The 19,418-nt window shown below is 45.1% G+C and overlaps 1 protein-coding gene and 1 pseudogene across 1 annotated transcript in view; one reads left to right on the top strand and one right to left on the bottom strand.

Moving 5' to 3' along the window:
- Nucleotides 1-6,328: 6,328 nt before the first annotated feature.
- The window catches only part of TMEM178B (transmembrane protein 178B), a 298,915-nt gene continuing 285,825 nt past the window's right edge, over nucleotides 6,329-19,418 (top strand). Inside the window, exon 1 of the mRNA XM_081799983.1 lies at nucleotides 6,329-8,515. Coding sequence (XP_081656109.1) covers nucleotides 8,134-8,515 — 382 coding nt within the window. The 5' untranslated portion in view covers nucleotides 6,329-8,133. The remainder of the gene's footprint in view (nucleotides 8,516-19,418) is intronic.
- LOC102747956 (large ribosomal subunit protein eL31 pseudogene) lies at nucleotides 13,540-13,962 on the bottom strand (annotated as a pseudogene).

Raw genomic sequence — 19,418 nt, 5'->3', positions numbered from 1 at the left:
AAAACTGATGCAGAGCGTGAACTGACAAGTGGGATGCTTTTGTTTGGTAAACACAATATTTGTATGTGTGTTTTTTTTTAATTTAAGGGATTAAAAATACTTTTTAAATTGTAAAGAAAATAGTTTTCTAAGTAGAAATAAACTGCATTTGAAACCAAAAGTGATATTCTAATAAAATATAAGGAAATATAATAAGGAAAAGCAAATGTTTTATGACTTTAAAGAAGAGGATTCAGGTACAAATAATCCCAAAATAATGCTTGTAGTAACTATTTTCCAACCATTATCAATCAAAATATGGTCTCGACTGTAGAGAGATTTGAACAAATTAAGCAATGTACTATGATTTTTGGTAGTTTTCATTCTAGCAAGGGAATATTTGAAAGAAGAACTGAATACGTATTGTAGGGATCTAGATATCACTTTGACAGTAAAAATCATGATATATGTGGTAATGATTTATATGATAAAAGTAATATAGTATTTTTTGCATTAACAATAACCTGTCATATGTGATTGTTACAATGCTTGAATATAATATGTAAAAGTCCAAATATAAGTATTGCTTTAAGAATTTTATTGACATTTCCAGTAGAAGTGTTACTGCTTCAGTAGAGGGAAGTTCCTTCAAATTGAAATTAATAATAAAAAAAAAACTATTGGGTGCCTAGGTGGCTCACTTGGTTAAACGTCTGACTCTTGATTTCAGCTCAGGTCATGATCTCAGGGTCCTGAGATCGAGCCCCATGTCAGGCTCCGGGTTGTGGGTTTGGGCCCCATGTTGGGTGCAGAGATCATTTAAAAAGAAAGTCCTGGGGTGCCTGGGTGGCTCAGTTGGTTAAGTGTCTAACTCTTGATTTTGGCTCAGGTCATAATCTCAGGGTCGTGAGATCGAGCCCCCTCTCTCCCTCTCCCTCTGCCTCTCGCCACCACTTATTCTCTCTCTCTCAAAACAAAGAAAAAGAAACCATTTGGCATTACCATTAATAGAACATAAAGTTATGTGAAAATCTTGATTATAACAACAGAGTGATTTTTCTGAAATAAAAGTCAAGAAAAGTAAGTCTTATGAATATGTATTATAAGTTATGAATTATGAATGCCTTTATTACTCACCTGTGCATTGCTGGCCCATCAATACATGAATAAGCATAATTAATTTGGTGCCTTTGATATTTTGCCAAATTTTATTCATACCTGAATATAACTTTACACATATTTGAAAATTTGTCATCATAAAGGTATTTGTAAGGTAGAAGGCTAGAACATTTTTATTTAACGATTTGTCATTTGATTTACACCTGTAAACATGTAGACACGTGAGATGCGGGCCTTCATTTGTATGCTTGCCCAGAGCTCTCTGTTAGGGCCACGCCTGCCTTCAGCCTAATGGTGGTAGTGGTTATCTGCTATCATCCTCCTGTTGTCTGCTAGGCTTCTTGGTTCTTCCATCACTCTTTCATTTTGCACAGGTAAGCAGATATAGGTATGTTTTCTTATGTCCCCTTCTTTTTAAAAATTTTATTTATTTATTATTATTTTTGGCAGGGGAGGGGCAGAGGGAGAGGAGAGAATCTTAAGCAGGCTCCATGCCCAGCGTGACCCTGAGATCATGACCTGAGCCAAAATCAGGAGTTGGACGCTTAACTGACTGAGCCACCTGGGCACCCCAGGATTTTCTTCTTAAGTGATCTCTGCACCCAACGTGGGGCCCAAACCCACAACTCTGAGATCAAGAGTCGCACATTCCACCGACTGAGTCAGCCTGGTGCCCCTGTTCTCTTCTTTGTTACATGAAAGGTGGGGTTATGGGTTGAATAGCATCCCCCCCAAGATACGTTGAAGTCCTAATGCCTATGACCTCAAAATGTAAATTTATTTAGAAATAGTGTCATTGTAGATGTAATTGATTAAAATGAGGTCATGCTGGAATAGGATAGGCTTATAATCCAATATGACTCGTGTCCTTATAAGAAGAGAGAAATTTGGCGACAGAGGAAGGATAATGTGAGAAAAGACAGTCATGTGGTAACAAAGGCAGAAATTGGAATGAAGCATCGATAAGCCAAGGAATGTCAAGGATTTCCTTGATACTCGAAGGCAAGGAAGTATTCTCCCCTACAGGTTTAAGAGGGAGCATGGTCCTGCCAACATCTTGATGTTGGACTTCCAGTCTCTAGAACTGTCTGACAATAAATTTCTGACATTTTAAGATATCTAATTTGTGGTGTTTTCTCGTAGAAGCCCTAGGATATGGGCAGCATACTAAAGATGCTCTTTGCCCCTCGTGTCAGTGTTTTTACAGGCTAGATATCTAGAAGTAGATCTGCTGGATCATAACAAACATCTAGTTTTCATCTTAATAGCTACTCCAGATTGCCCTCTAGAGTGGCTGTGTCTGTTTATGCTCCTACCAACAGTGCATGAGACCATGTTTCCTTATGCCATGGCCAACACTTGACATTAACAGACATGTAAAAATTTTTTTCCCTCTGATGGGCAAAAAAGAAGTATTTAAAAAATTGTATTCTCTGATTACTAGGGAGGTTGAGTGGCTTTTTTTCATATGTTAATTTTCCATTTGAATTTTTTCTTCTGTAAATTTTCTTTTTATGACCTTTGATCATTTTTCTGTTGTGATATTTGTTTTATTCCTACTAGTTTGGAATACTTCTTTATGCAGGAGATGATCTTATTCTTTATAAACCATTCCTCGTTTAGGAAGAGGTTTTAAATATCAAGAATGTTTGTTGGCTTTAATTGATTGTCTTTTCAGCTTCTAGTGAGATGATCAAATGATATTTATTTGACCTACTGATATGTGGCACCTGTAATTATAAGAACTTTAAAAAGCAGAGCAGTTAAATATTTTATGGGCAAGAGGAATGATGCCAATGTGGGGGTTTTTCAAAACATGTTTAGAGGGCTGTCCGGTTAGAACAGAGAGTGTGTCTAAGGGAGTGTGATGGTCAGCTTTGGAAAATGGCCTGAAGCCTTTGTGAAACCTTGTAAGGGGGTAAAGAGTTTGAGCTTTAATCTACAGGCTAGATGAAATTACTGCAGAATTTTTGGTAAAGGATAACTGTAGAATATAAGATTAACATGATGGTGTGGTAGAAGAAGAAGAAAATAAAGCAAGGAGAGGAGTTGGATGCCCAGGGGTGAGATGAAAATGCTTTAATGACCCTAATGAGGTTCTAATGACCCTAATGAGGAAGAAAAGAAGGAAAGTCCCTAACAAACCAATGCAGCTCTGTGATGAGATGTAGAAAGAAGCATAAATACTAGCATATTACACACTTGGGGGACTGTCGGGAGGCCTAAAGTAGAAGATAACTCTTGGGTTTCAATCAATGTCCCAGTTGCGCATCATTAATTAGGAAAACAGGAATAAGAATATATAGGAGGCCTTTTCTCTGAGCAAATGATGGCATGTTGATAGATGGCAAAGAGAAAACACACTTCATCAATTTTTATTTTGCTTCTAATAGACAATGTCAAGGAGAGTGATTTCAGACTAAAGGTAGGGGGTAGGGTAGAACAAATATAATAACTGAAGACAGTTCCCAATGGGTGAAGAGATTGTAGGAAAGCATCTATCTGCTCTGGGTGAACTGCACCCCAGGAAACAGAGAGAACTTTTAATGGTATCTCTGCAGATCTGTTGTTGGCCTTGCAGAAAGCTTGGAGAATGTGAACATTGGTTAGAGAAAGGAGGGAGGTTGTGTGTGAGCAAATAAAATTCCAAATTTCAAAGATGTGGATTTCAGAAACTGCAAACCAATGATTTTAATATCATTTTGGGGCAAGATCCTAGGGTAGCATTCAGAAGGGATGAGTTGTAGAAGAGATCCTAGAAGAGAAAGTGAGGATTATTAGAACTTTACATGGGTCATGTGAAAACATGACTGACTGTGTGATGGTGTTTTTTTCTTTATTGGTTGACTTGGCTGTTAGATGAAGGAGCACTGCTGGATACAAGACACACTAATAATCAGGAAGAATCAGAAACCCAGCAGCAGCAAGCTCAAGGAGGAAATAAACAAGGGGTATTTAGCCTGGAAGGAAGAAGGCTTAGGGAGAACATGATGGCTGAGGTGAAGTATGAGAAGGACCATTACATGGGAGATGAATCAGGTACCTGTGGGCTTCTCAAAGGCCAATGGGTAGGATTACAGGGATCTAGGATAAAACTCAATGTCAGGAAGGATTGTCTAACCATTTACACCATCTGACAGTGGAACAGGGTGCTTGCCAAGAGAGTGATTTCCCTATCACTGCAAGTGTGCAAGCAGAAGCTGGCCATTACTTTTTGGGAAATGTTCTAGGAGAGATTCATGCGCTGTTGTGTGGTTGACTCTAAAGTCCCTTGTTACACAGGCTAGAGGAAGAATCCACCATCTTTTTAGCTCCAAATACTAGATCCTCCCTAAATGGAGTTGGGCTGTGCAGGAAAACTGCATTTCAAAGGAGGCCTCAAATGAACATCTTTAAAAGGCTTTTGGGATGTCACCAAGGACAAAAATTTCAGAACAGAATTTTAATGATGGTCAGAAAAGAGGAGGACAGTGTGCCATTTAGGTCCCTTCCCCCAGCAGGGCCCTGTAATTACAGGACTGCTGAGGAGCACCATGGGAGGAGGGGCAAGGCACATCCTGGGAAGCAGGCCTAAGGCTCAGGCCAGGAGAAAAAGTTAAAAAGGAAGAAGAAAGGGACAGAATAATGGAAGAGGGAGGACAGATAGGGATAAAATGAACAGGTTCCTTCATTGCCAAATGGATAACTGCCTGGGCTTCCAGGGGTCTCCAAGGCACCTCTTGCAGCTGGTTCTCAGGGGAGGGCAGAGCTGGGAATGAGGAGAGTGAGGCTCTAATGCTGGATGTGCCCCAACTTGCCGAGTGACCTTGTAGGTATCATATCACCTTTCTGCCTCCTCTCTAGGGTCAAACACAGACATCCTGTTAGCCTACAAGTGCTCTGGGCTTTACAGAATAAAATAGCTCCAGAAATTTCAGACATCGTCTGCATGTACAAAGTGTTTCCACATTTTCACGGTTGGGGGAGAGAGGGTACTGGTGGGCGGAGGGTAGAAAGGAAGGTGAGAAGGCATTGTGGCCAAGTCCCTTGGCTCCACCTCGCCGTCCTAGGGGACCCAGGGGACCAGGAGGGGGCAAACGGCACATACCCACAGCCTCTCGACCAGCTGGGCACCCAAGAACCGAGCGGACATGCTCAGGCTCTGCTATCCCTTTCAGCAAATCCCTTGCCGCATCCAGGGACGGAAAGCGAGGCTCGCCCCTCCCCCACTAGATGGCACTGAAACGCCTCGTTCCCGATTTTCAAACTGCAGGGAGGATGAAAAAAGACAAAAAGAATATGGTGGAGGTGCGCTCTTTCTGGCTCGCAGGGCCCGTTTTGCAAAGGAGGGTGCCGGAAACTCTTTTTCCCCGGGGCAGCTCTTTCCCCGGCAGTGCGGGCCCCCGGTTTTGGAGTGCGGGTGCAAATGAGGGGCGAGCATTAGAGAGAAAAACCCGGTCTTTCAACCTGGGAGGGAGGCTCCCAGCCTTTGCGGCGCTGTCTCACGTGAGCCGGGCCGGGGGCGGGGGGGAGGGGGGCGTTTCTGGGATGAAGTGGGGCTCGCTTGCGGCCCACTCGCTCAAGGTCTGGGGTCCTTCACTACTTCCCAGAGCCCGCGCTGAGCCTAAATCTAGCCGCCACCCAGTTGAGGACAAATCCCGCGTCGGGGTTTCATTTAACCCCACCTCCCCTTCTCAAAGAGCGAGCCCCCGGGCGTTTTCAAAATATCTATTAAGCACCCCCCCCTACACACCCATTAACATTCTCTTCCTCTGGCCTTGAAAGGATCAATCAATTTCCTGCTGGAAAAATCCTTTCCTGCTGGGGAGGGAGGGAGGTGGAGGCAGGTGGAGGTGGGTGTGTGTCGGGGTGTCTGGCGCTGGCGTGGGGCTAGACTGGGGTTGGCCGTGGCAACCCCACCGACGCACTATGCCCCAGGGGGAAACGCCTGCAGCTAGCAAAGTAGCGCCTGTGGCTTTCTAGGGGAAAACAAAGATCAAATGTGATCCAAGATACCGGCGACCAAAACTGGGAGACGCAGGGAACTTCCTCAGCCCCTCCGGATGCCGACTCTGCAATAAGCAGCCTTTAAAAACTGTGGTCGATTTGAGGGAATTTTCCACCACTGAAAAGAGATAAATAGGAGATGGAGGCAACATCCCTAAATTTATAATAATGCGTGTAAACAAACATGCTACATACTACATATATGTATATGTGCATAAATATGGATGTGGTTGGGCACATACCTATCTAGACACCATTGACTTGCCTGGTCAAAGACTAAGGCTTAGACATTTCGTGCCTGGGAAATGGTGCAGTTTATCTTTAAGGATGCTAGAAAAATAAGAGATGAGGCTCACGTTGCACGGATGACATCACTAGCTTTTGGCTGCGCGCTCCGTGTTCTCGTCTGTGGGTTTTAGCCAAGGCTGCAGCGCCCGGCGCCCGAGCGAGCGAGCGCGGCAGCGGCTTCCTCCGGCGCTCGCAGCCGGGCGATGCGATTTCCCGAGCACCCCGGGCGCAGCCGGGGCTCTCGCTCCCCAGCACCCGCCCCGCCCGCGAGGCCCCGGAGCCGCCGCGGCTAGAGGAGAAGGCAGCGACCCAGCCTCCCTCCCCCACCCTCGCCCCATTCACCTCGGCGGCCACCGCGCGCCAGGAGCCTGATCGTGGGACGTTGAGACCGGGACGGGATTCTCTGCACGCTGCCGAGTGAGCCGGCGCCTCGGGTGGGCTGCGAAGAAAATGGTGCAGTCTGAGAGCGGCTGACTCCAGTTGGGCAGAGCAGACAGCTACAGTGCCGGGCTCGGGTGGCGGGAGAAGGGGGCGGATTGTTTTGAAGGGCCGGGGCCGCTGTTTTCCTCGGTGCCTGCAGCATTTTCTTTGCACCTGGGCAGCACGTTCCCGGGGCTACTTGGGAGCCAGATGAAGTGAGGCAGAGGCGTCGCGGGAGAGGCGGGTCTGGAACCTGCCGGGTGGATACTGAGGAAGAAGAGGGCGCTGGGGAGATCGGCATGACGCTCCGGGGGCTGGCTGCCCAGCTGGCGGTGAGCCCCGATCGCGCGACCTGTCCATGGTGTTGAAGGCACCGCGAGCCGAGCTCCGCGCGCCCCGCGCCGTGCGCCCTGCCGGGTGCACCCTCCTCTGCGCAGCCTGCCCCTCGCGCCCGCCAGCTGCCGCCCAGTCGTCCTCAGTCCCGGCCAAGGCTCGTCCCCTAACGCCGTCCGAGTGACCGCGCCGTCGGCCCGTGGGGCCTCCTGAATGGCGAGGCCAGACGCAGACGACCCGGGAGCCCGCGCGGAAAGGTCGGCCGCGACCGTGCGCCCACGGGGAGCCCGCCTCTGAGAACAGCGCGCTGGCCAGACAGAGCAAGGGACCTGCTGGTGACCAGAGGACGGAGATTTTAAAAAGACCCGACCCAGAGAGGAAGAACATTTCTTCGCTTGCAGACCGGAAGGGGGAGAGTCGCTGAGTGGGAGACCCAGGCGGGACTCAGGACAGCCGGCCCTGGCATCTGGAGGTTTCCTTCGCTGGGCGGCCGCATCGCGGGTGCCGGAGTTCATTCGGTCGTCGCGCAGCTCCTCGTGATAGCCCCCACCCCCTCACCCCAAGAAAAAGGCAGGCGAGGGGTCCCATCGCTACCCTGCACAAAGAAAGCCCGGCAGCCCCACTGCAGCCGAGGGCACTTGGTGTTTAGTTTCTGGCCCCAGGGCAGCGGCGGCCGGTTCAGGGCAGTCGCTTCCTGCGGGGCAGGGAGGGGGCGGGAGGCGGTCTTGTCCCGCTCGCCGCCGCCCGAGGCTGCACCTGCCCCGGAGGATGCCCAGGAGCCCGCCCGAGCCTCCCCGGATCAGAACTTTTTAGGCTGCCCGCCCCCATCCCCGCAGTCCCTGGGCCGCGCGCACTGGCAGGCGGGGGCGAGGGGGAGCCGCCGCGCGAGTCCCCCCTCCGGTCCCCCTCCCCCCCTTGGCTCGGCCGCCCGCCGCTTTGTTCCGGGCGCGCGGAGGGAAGGCGAGGCTGCGGCGGATCATGCCCATGGTGTAGCCGCCAAGCGGAGGCATGGCTGCCGGAAGGTTACTGCTCTATACGGGCCTCTCGCTAGCGCTCTGCGCCCTCGGCATGCTGGCCGTGGCCATCTGCTCGGACCACTGGTACGAGACGGACGCCAGGAAGCACAGGGACAGGTGCAAGGCCTTCAACACCCGCCGGGTCGACCCGGGCTTCATTTACAACAACAACAACAACTTGCCGCTCCGGGCGAGCCGCTCGCGCCTGGACCGCTGGGAGGGCAAACTCCTCCGGGCCCGGAACCGCCGGCAGCTCTTCGCCATGAGCCCGGTTGACGAGTGCAGTCGGCAGTACAACTCCACCAACATGGGCCTCTGGAGGAAGTGCCATCGGCAGGGCTTCGACCCCGAGATCGCAGCCCTCATTCGGAAAGGTAAGCGCGAGGCGCGAGGCGTGGCGCTGCGGAGAGCCCGGCGCCTTCTAGGCCCGGCCACCCTCTCCTCCCTTCGCCGGGCCACAGTCTCCCCGGCCTCCTGCTTCCAGGAGGTCAGGTTGGCCAGGCCCTGCGGAGCCTCGGACTGGCCAGAACTTGCCTCCCAGTAGCTGGTAATGGAGGCTTACTTCTCTCTGGCCGGCCTCTGGTCTTGCGTTGGTCTGATGGGATTCCCGTGGAATATCGTGGGCCAGGGTTTTTAATCCAGGCTAATGCTTCATCAGTCTCTGAAAATGGAGGGAATCTCTCATGTTGTGTTGTTCGCAGAGCAAACCCCAAATTTGAGAATGATGTGTCAGGCAGACAGCCTCCTAGTTTTAATCTTTGTTTTAGATGTCGAACTGATTCAGCATCTCACCGAGAAGGCCTTATTCACCTTATTCACGCCACAAACACTTGCTAAGTGCTAGACTATACTGAGCACGGTGCAGGCATTGGTCACATAAACATCAGTAAATCACAGCCCCTGCCCCGTTGCAGCGACAGGCCTGTTGACCAGGAGCATCATACCACGATTCTTGATCTCTCCTTTTGGGGAGGTGGTTGACAAAAGTGACTTGTGTGCATCGAATTTAGCAGGGCCTAATAAACACATAAAAAGTAGTTCCTCAGGTAACACCAAAGTGGGCACTTCAGCGGAAAAAAAATTACCATGTTCTGAAGATTTTATATCAAAAATACCTGAAGTATTCCAAAACAGAAAACAGACTTAATTTGCTAATGATGAAAATTTCTTGGGTACTTTAATGTTGATCACATAATTTTTAAAAGTCTGTTCATCTGATGCAATTTGTAAATCTTGGATGATTTATACTTTGGGGACCACCCTGTTCTGTTAATCCATTGAAATGTTGTTTGGATATATATTAATATTGCTCTGAAAAAGGGAATGCGTTCTCTTCTAGGGTAGTTGCATTCTGGAAGATGTGGTGTGACTTTCTGAGTCTTGTCGTCGTGTCCCCCCCCCGCCCCGCCCCGCTGTGTTTCATGTTCAACTATTAAATGGTGATGCCAAGGTGAAAATGATGTTCTCTGCAAAGTCTCTGAGGCCCAGATGGAACAGTTCTTACTGTCCCTTAATATTATAATGCAGGTTTGCTCCTGTTGTAAAATATTATTTGTGAGAACTGATGTTCTTTCATTCAGAAAAATGTTGAAATTGATCAGAAAAAATAGTTAATTTGAAAAAAAAAAAGTCAGTTATTTAAGAATGACAAGCAGTGGGTATGGTCTAGGTGGCTAGTCAGATGTAGGTGAGGTGAAGTCCAGAAGGAGAATCCATCTTCATGTTTGTTTTGTAGCTTCTGTAGAATGATTAGGGATTTTAGCTGATTCGGTTATGAGTGTGTTAATACTACAAACACCACAACTGCTTCAGAGTTAGGCTCATATTAGAGCAGGGTGACCCATTTGGAGCTCTACAACTTTGTAAAGATGGGCAGGATATTAGAGAATTCCAGAAGAGAGTAACTTGGTTTGGATTTAGAAGTAGGAAGGCAAGAGAAAACAGAATCTTTTTTAACAATGGGTAGACTGTAACAGCGTTCAGATTCTCAGATTCGTGAAGTGTTATGTCGTTTTTTTGTGCTCCGCTTTCATTAAAATTGAAATGGTAGGAAGTTAGCTGAAACATGAGGAAGAATTCATGTTAATAACACTGAAAAACAGTGGTAGGACTTGCTGAAGTACATTCTTGCATTTCCTTTCTTAAAGGTCTCTGGCAGCACGATGGATTGGGTATCCTTCTGTCTGGCATTGGTTCACTCCACTCAGAAAAAGGGGGATGGAATCCATGGCTCCTGGTGGTTCCATTGAGGGCTTTGATTCCATGTTGCTTTGCCTAGCAATCCGGCTAGAAAGGTTGACTTGGTCTGTGCACCAGAGAGCTTCGTTACCATAGTGACATGTTCTTCCGGTGAAGCTGGAAACACAGTGACAGGGAAAGGGATAGGGGAAGAGGGTACAACATTTTGACTTTGTATCGACTGATTTTTAATTGCAGCAACAGAAAATGGACACTGCACAGCAGGGGGATTGAATACACTGATACCCAGAGTTGGCAGAGCATTGTATTTCACTTGAACTAATGGAGATGCTGTTCCCCATCACCCAAAATACAGCAATCACTGTCAGCTGCAAACACCCGCTTACCAGGGCCGTTTCTGTCCATTTGACATTCTTGTTAGGTATTATTGAGATAGATGGCATGCCAGCCTTACAAATCTTGAGGGACTTAAGGTCACAATCTTCATTTTTAACCTCAAAACATAATCTGTGAAAGCTAGATCTTCTCTTTTCTAAGCAACAAGAGACACATTTTGGAAATAAGTGCATCTTATATTAGTAGAATTCACAAGCAATTCCAATAACATAGAACATAATTTCTAGACTTAATCAGCGTTCTTCCTAGATTGGCACATTTTGGAAGGAAGTAAAAAAAAATTGATATCCCTATATTTAAATTTAAGGCAGGCAACTTAGGGAAAGATACTTACCTCATAGTATTCATTAGTAGCCTCAGAAGATATGTTAGTCCTTTGTCTTTTGGGGGAGCATCTTAGATTCAAATTCTGGGAGATATGTGTTGGGTGAGGGGAAGGGAAGGGAAACCAGAGAAAAGACTGTATAAAATCTGTCAGTATTATGGGAAAACTAGAGATTTATCTAAATGATCATACAGCCCCATGTAACTCAATCATTTGTTAAATCAATGTTCATTACAGTAGAAAGTGCTGTTTGTGCATTTTAAAATAAAACAAAACCACATAATTAATAAGAAAACAAAAGTCAAATCTATATCTGATTTGAAGATGAAGTCCTTTGGATGCATGTTCTCTCTGAAATCCATTTCTTCAATGCCCACTGCCATGATTGTACCAACGAATATGCATTTCTGGTCACTGTATATTTATTTGTCTTATTGAACTGTAAGTTCCTGAAGGGCAGGAAAGAAAATCATTTGTAAAATACATTCACCAGATGCTTGGTCCTTGGGAAATGTTTCATACAAATAAGGTTCACAGAATTGTATCCATCAAAAGCTTATTCTAATTGTAGGAACACTTGTGTGGGAATCCAAATAAAGGATTAGTCAGAGAATTGTGATGAAAAAAAAAATGAACCAGGGTGGCTCCCAGGGCAGTTTAATATTGCAACAGTTGCTACATAATTTAACAAGGAAGATTTTTTTGAGCAAAAAAGTTTTGCTAAGGAATAAGGGAAACAGTACTTTTTTTGGGGGATAACATATGTCACGGAACAGACATGTATCACCCACGTCAGTATTTTTCACATTAGATAAGATTTTGATGATTTCCTTCTTGGAGGTAGGATTGCGTAGAGGGTGTAGCAAGGATAGATCACCCTTGAATTCCCATATGACTCTGTCCATAATCAAGTCCTCTTGTCTTCTTGCTTTTCAACTGTGTCAGTGTCTCCCTAGTAAGTCACTGCAAGCACGGGGGGACAGATCAATGACAGGATCAGTTTCTGAAATCCAGGAGACTTCCAGACCCTTAGGAGGAGCAGCTACAGGTAGGATTTTGTTCCAGGGAGCATTTATATTCTTTAATTTGTACTGAAATGTTATGTTGATATGGCTTAAAATAAATAGACCTTCAACTGAGACTCTAAGAACTTTTTTATTATTTGAAAATAGGCCTTATAAGAGAATTTGATCTATATAATCAGGGAGTGGTTGTCAATACACTGAGGCTTATTTAACAAAACATTGCATATATTTATATGCAATGACTAATGTGCTCAGCAGATATTTACTGCACATATATTATGCGATGGGCACACACCACAAGAACGCAGCGATGAATAAGACCTGGTCCTTAAAATTTCCCCAGTCTGTTAGCATCACAGGGAATACATGATAACTACAGGGTGATGAGAGCGGCGGAAACGGATGCAGAGTAGCACAGATCAGGCAGTGATGGATTGTGTTGGCAGTGGGGTGAGGTAAGCCGGGAGGGAATCAGGGAAAGTTGCACGGAGGAAGTGAAATCTGAACAGAGGTTTCATGAGGTTGGGAGGTGGATGGCAAGGAAAGGGCAGTTCAGGCCAAGAGGGCAGCATCTGCATAGCCAGGGAGGTGTGAAACAGCAGTCTGGCCTCGGGAGTGTTGACTGCTGGAGGGAGGGAGAGGAGCAGAGCGTGGAGCTGGAGAGCGAGGAAGAGCCAAGGCCAGGGGCTTGCCTACTCAGATCCCAGGTAGGGTAGCCACTAGCCACAAGTGGCTATTTAAATTTAAAATAACCAGTATTCAATGAAATTAAAAATTCATTTCCTTAGTCTGTTGGCCACATTGCGAATGTTCAAGAGCCATGCGTGGCTAGTGGCTATCGTTTTGGGTGGTGCAGATGAGAGAACATTCCTCTCGTCACGGAAAGCTCCATTGGACGGTGCTGCATGGAGCCTAGAGCCTCTAAAGAGAATAAGCATGTACTTCGTTTCAGGTGAGGTTAATTAAACATGATAACTTGAGCTTAAATTTAAGTATATTGTTCTACCCTTGAAGAAACTTTGCTACTTGAATGTTTTGGGCAGAAGATGTGAGTTCATGGTCAGTTACACTAAATCTATATTTTATGCATTTTCCATCTTTGACTCACAGAATTCTCACATGCTTCTCTGTTCTTTCCCCTCCCTCTCTCAGCTCCATTAAAAGAAACTGGCATTGTTGACTGGGCGGGGAGGATTAATGATAATTAATGATAATTGCCAAATGCCAGGTACTCCTCTAAGAGTTTTACAGATATTAGCTAATGTATTCTTCATTATAACACTCAAGGTGGGTGTTATTATTTTTTTCCTCGCTATTCTACAGTTAAGGAAACTGAGGCATATAAATGTCAATGAACTTGCCAAGTCTCATGATAAGGAAGTAAAACTGCCAGGATTCGAATTCTGGTTCCAGGTTTTTTTGTTTGTTTGTTTTTTTGGGTTTTTTTTTGCAGTTTTATACCTTTATTTGACAATCAGCGATTAGTTCTCATCCACATTAACTGTCTGTAGATTTTTGAAAGTGGTGACAGGTACATAGGTAACCAGTGTGTAGAGCTTGTTTGGTGAATCTTCATCCTCGTTACGTTTTCTGGACAACCGCACACGGATACGGTATGGAACATTCCTTATTCCTTTGGCCCAGACAGCTTTGTTGAGCCTGGTGTCAATGTGCACATCTGGAGTTCCCATCTCCTTCATGGCAAATTTCTGGATCTCTTTGAGTGCCCGAGGGGCACGCTTCTGGAAACCCACTCCATGGATGCGCTTGTGAATGTTGATGGTGTATTCTCTGGTCACTACCTCGTTGATGGCAGAACGGCCCTTCTTCTTCTCGCCACCCTTCTTCGAGGGAGCCATTCTGCCGGGCCTTGGTTGGAAAGCTGGCTCCAGGTTTGATGACACCCACTGTACTCTCTTGTCACCATAGAGTCTGCTGGGGCAAGGGTGGGGTGGAGAAGAGGCCGGTATCTTGATTCCTCAAACTGGAAAAGAAATAGGAAGTTAATTTTAGAATCTCACCCAGGGGAGATCTGCTTGAGGACTGACTTCAGGTTAGCTCTGGGGAGGAAGATCATTTTAAAGTGTTTCACGCACCTTGCTTTGAGACCCGCCGACAGAAGCTCATACACACTTTGTTATATGATTTCTGAGTATCTATTTTGTTCACTATGGTAGATGCTGAGGTTAGAGCCATGAAGGACATACTCATTCATTCCGCAAATATTAATTGAGAGCCTAGGGACTGGGCATTATGGAGAAGCTTACATTCCAGGAGCGAGAGACAGATAATAAATAAATACATATGAAATAAAAATAAGGGGAGTCTGGCTGGCTCAGTCAGCAGAGCATGCAGCTCTTGATCTTGGGGTTGTGAGTTCAGCCCCACATTGGGCATAGAGCTTACTACAAAAAAAAATAACGGTACTACCTTAAAAATAATGGTACTAAAAAATGCTACTACTTTATGCCAATCGGAATAAAAATAATGTCTAATGAACTAATCAGTGTAGAACGTAGTGTGAGGGAGTGAATGCCATGAGGTGTCTTTGCTCTTAGGAAGCACAAAGGAGAAGATGGACAAGTAAGCCCCAAATTAAATGGTTCCATTAGTCTTGGTTTTAAAATATAGGGAGGCTTGACCTGCTCGCAGGCAAACACATACGAATACCCATGGTCTTGATATATAGCGTGTGTCCCCATGCATGCATGTTGTGTGTCTGCCCAAAGGTACAAGCAAATGCACTCAGTTGCACCCTCCTCCTTCATCATGCTGAAATACAACTAACCAGTGAGAATTGACAGTTGGGAGCCCTGTGACTCAGTGGGCAAGTGCATGGGTGGGAAGAGAGAGAGGGTTGGTGTGATGTGTTTTGAGCACCTGCTGTGTGCCCAGTGCTCTGCTAGGTGCTGGGGGAAAGCAAAGAGGCATCACATGGTTCCTGTCCTGAGGGAACTTACACTCTAGCTCAATGACAAATTCATTGTCTTCTGTGGTTGGATCAGACTCTTCCTCAGAGGATCACATTTGTGTCAGCTGGATCAGGAGTCAACTGGTCAGGGAATTCGGGAAGGTGGTGAGTTCTTTTTACTGAGTCAACAAAGTCAGGAGCCATATTTCTGTTCCAGAAGGTTGGTTTATTTATTCTTTCACTGTAGGGTTGGTAAGGATCAATTACAGGATCGATTCTGTATATTCCACTTTGGGTTGTCAGTTAAAAATAATTTTTTCCCTCTCTGCTGTTAGTAGGTAATCCTAGGTCTTCCGGCAGAATCCTAAACACTCTCTGGGCTAGTTTGACCCTGTGAACATCCAGGAATTGGAGGGTAAAGTCACAAATATGTATTCAGATGCAGATTCTTTTATAACTTTGTACTCCAAAGAGTACACAGAGAGAGGAGGGAGTGCGTGACCTGGGGGATGAGTGAACAGAAGATTGATTTGAACATCTGGATTGGACATCTGCCGTTTTTGAGAAAATGCATACATTTCTTTCAAAGGATGTTGTTTCCTCATATGTAAAATAGTGAGTTTGGATTATATAAACTTCAGGCCCTTTGACACGCTAACATTTGATGAGAAAGTTAAATTTAGGTGATGGAGCATAAATAATAGGTAGATGGTTGAGAAAAGGTGAGCCAGGAGAGAAGAGAAAGCCGGGGAGGAAGGACAGAGAAAGGGACCATCCCAGGATGCTAGCACGCCAGAGGAAGAGGCGGGAAACAAAGCAGCTCATTTCCTACCCCCATCCAGTCATGTAACAAAACTTCCCCTCTTCTCTAATGATTTGAAATGCCACGTTGCAGATTGGAGTTAAAAATGTAAACACTTAGGGGCGCCTGGGTGGTGCAGTCAGTGAAGCCTCTGACTCTTGGTTTTGGCTCAGGTCCTGATCTCAGGGTGGTGAGATTGATGGATGTGGGGTGGGGTGAGGGGGGGTGGGGTGGTGTTCCCGGCTCCACCCTCAGCCAGGAGTCGGCTAGAGATTCTCTCTCCCTCTCCCTCAGCCCCTCCCCCCACAGCTCTGTCTCTGTCTCGCTCTCCCTCTCTGCGATAAACAAATAAATCTTTAAAAAAAAAGTAAACACGTGATGGAGAAATGTTTTGATGGTTATGCAACAATGTGAATATACTTAATGCCACCAAACTGTGCACTTAAAACTGGCGAAGATGATGAATTTTGTGTTCTGTATGTTTCACCACAATTTAAATAGATTAATTAAAAGAAATTATAAAACTTAACAGAGAAAGGAACTGGATTACTGGTCAGTGTGTAGAATACTTCATAACCATAACTTCATTCATTCAGCACATTTATTGAGCACCTGCAGGTGCTAGGTGCTAGCCCAGGTATTGCCTGGGATACAGATTTTAATAAAACAGACAAAATTCCTGCCCTCATATGGCTTACATTTAAACAGTTTTAAGTATCATATCTTTTTTGGGTTTTTTTTTGGCTTGTTTTTTAAAACAAAACTTTTTTTTTTTTTTAAGATTTTATTTATTTATTTGACAGAGAGAGAGACAGAGAGAGAGGGAACACAAGCAGGGGGAGTGGGAGAGGGAGAAGCAGGCTTCCTGCTGAGCAGGGAGCCCAATGCGGGGCTCGATCCCAGGACCCTGGGATCATGACGTGAGCCGAAGGCAGACGCCCAATGACTGAGCCACCCAGGCACCCCTAAAACAAAACTTTTAAAGAGCACCAAGATATAAGACAAGCAAAAGTAATGAATACATCCCCTGGGTCATTTAAAAACCACTGTATAATGAAGAACACTGCCCTGTATTTATTCTAAAAACGGCTTTTGAGCTCCAGCTATGTCAGGCACCTAACTTGGGGTGGTGGATCCTGAGTGAAATCCATAGTTCCTGCCCTCAAAGAACAAACAAAAGGAGGAAGTGTGCAAGAAGACTAATACATACAATCTCCAAGGTGGGTTTTAGGAGAGATTTACATCCTGGGGGCCTGAGTGGCTCTTGAATTTTAGAGCAGTTAGGGGAGGCTTTGCACAAGAGGGGATGTTCTTAGAGTTGTTATTTGTGGATGGATAAGGTGAAGTCTTAGCCTTATTTAAAAATTATTAATTAATTCTGATGAGGTAAATCCTTGTCTAGTCTGCCTTCCACCTACCCTTGTCCCCCAGGCCCCCCCAGCCTGTCCCCCAAGGGGCAGCTACTGCTACCAGATTTTATAAATCCTATCTGAGATCATTTTTTCAGCAGTATTTAAAAATAACAGCAACTATAAATAGGAGTCAAGAAACGAACAGGTGATTCAAACAGGAAAAAAAATTTATTTTTTTATAAATTTGTATACACAGAGACGATGTTTAAAGGCCTTGTTCCAGGAGTCACCAGGAATCTTCTATAGGTGATGTTTATTCCGAGTGGAACCTGCTGTTGGCGTTCAAGGAAGTTTGACAGATTTGCTGTTTTATGGGAGACTGCAGTATCTGAATTATTTCAATTGATTTTTTTTTTTTTGGCATTGAAGTATTTTGCCAAGAAAAGGCAATTTACTTTATATTAGGTCATCTTCATAGATTTATATCATTTCCTGCGTTTTAAAATGCCCTGCTGTTCTATATTCCGAACCTCACTCTATTGGACACGTTATTTGATTCATAGCATCTCCCTTTCAATTTTGGCCTGAATTTCTCTTAATCTTTATAACAGCAATTCTGTTTAGGCAAACACAACTCCTATTCCCCAAGGCCCTGGAGTATTTCATAGCCCTGGATGGGTTGGGGTTGTTTTTATCTTAAGAAAGCTCTGAGCTCACATCCTGTTCTAGGTCAGCTGACACGACACTGGAGTGCAGATGGATTGTATCTCAGGAGGCTGAAGACACGCATAACCTTGCAGCCTGGCTATACTCATGTCCAAGAATGTCCATGGCGCCACTGATTGTAATAGCGAAATAAATAAGCAAAACGGAAAATCTGAAGTGTCCATGAATAGGAAAATGGATAATGAGGTATGGTCTGTATTCATACAATGGAAACTATCGCCCTATATTTAAAATAAATATACTACATCTACGTATTTCCAAATGGGTAGACATAAAATTTGAGTGAAAAAAGCGGGATACAGAATGAAATGAGGAGAATGTTGCCGTTTATATGAAGTTAAAAAAGTAGATCAAATAACATTAGATATTGCTTATGGAAACATTATTTGCATGGTATTTATAAAAGTATGCACGGGATCAATATACCCAAAATGAAGGATGATGTTTGCCTTTCTCAAGACAGAGAAACAAATGGAATTGGGAAGTTGCTTTAAAATCATCTCTATTTCATTTCTTCAAAAACAAAAAATCTGAGGCAAATGGGGGCATACATCTGCATGCACAATCAGGCTATTTGGAAAGTTTTTATGATCCTGACAAAAAAGTTAAAATTTTATTCAGACAGTGTTGTTCAGTGTATAGGAGGCAGGTTCTTTAAGGACAATTCTTGGAAAACTTTGTTTTTGAGGTGATCTGTGAGTGACTTTCGTAAGTGGTAGCAAGTAGCCTTTAGAGGAGAATCAGGTAATTCCTAATCAACAGTTTCGCTTAAAGTAGCTCATGGGAAGGGCTTAAAACAAGTAAAATTGCTTTATTCATTCTTTTTTTTTTTTTTTTAAAGATTTTATTTGAGAGAGAATGAGATAGAGAGAGAGAGCATGAGAGGGGGGAGGGTCAGAGGGAGAAGCAGATTCCCTGCTGAGCAAGGAGCCCGATGCGGGACTCGATCCTGGGACTCCAGGATCATGACCTGAGCCGAAGGCAGTCGCTTAACCAACTGAGCCACCCAGGCGCCCGCTTTATTCATTCTTGATGGTAGTGTAAGAAGAGGAAATTGAGACTTTAAAACGATTTGTTTCTGAGATAGAGTAAGGTACAAGTCACGCCTCTCTTTGTCAATTTCCTGCAGCTTTTGGAGAAAAAGAATTTCAAGGGTCAGAAAGGTAAACTAAAACCAATCCTGGAATTGATCTGACGCTGAACTTTGAATAGATAAGACAGGAGACCTCCTGTGGGATCAACCAGAGCACCAACATCTGGGAAGGCATTTGAGCCCACAGGGAGGAACTCAGTGTGAACCAGGGGAGGAAAAGCTGAGAATTAATAATAAGGGACCAGAGTTTATTTGTTCAGAAGTTTTCTTATCCCTTTTCAAACTGAGTAGAGCATGTTAGTTGATAAAACTTGAAGTAGTTTTATTATTGATGATTATGGTTTGGATTCTTCATTAAGATTATGAGGGCGGGCGCCTGGGTGGCTCAGTTGGTTAAGCGACTGCCTTCGGCTCAGGTCATGATCCTGGAGTCCCGGGATCGAGTCCC

Source organism: Leptonychotes weddellii, chromosome 12 (assembly GCF_054177405.1).
Source record: "Leptonychotes weddellii isolate Sample4059 chromosome 12, ASM5417740v2, whole genome shotgun sequence".
Classification (NCBI taxonomy): Eukaryota; Metazoa; Chordata; class Mammalia; order Carnivora; family Phocidae; genus Leptonychotes; species Leptonychotes weddellii.
This window is presented reverse-complemented; position numbering and strand designations above follow the sequence as displayed.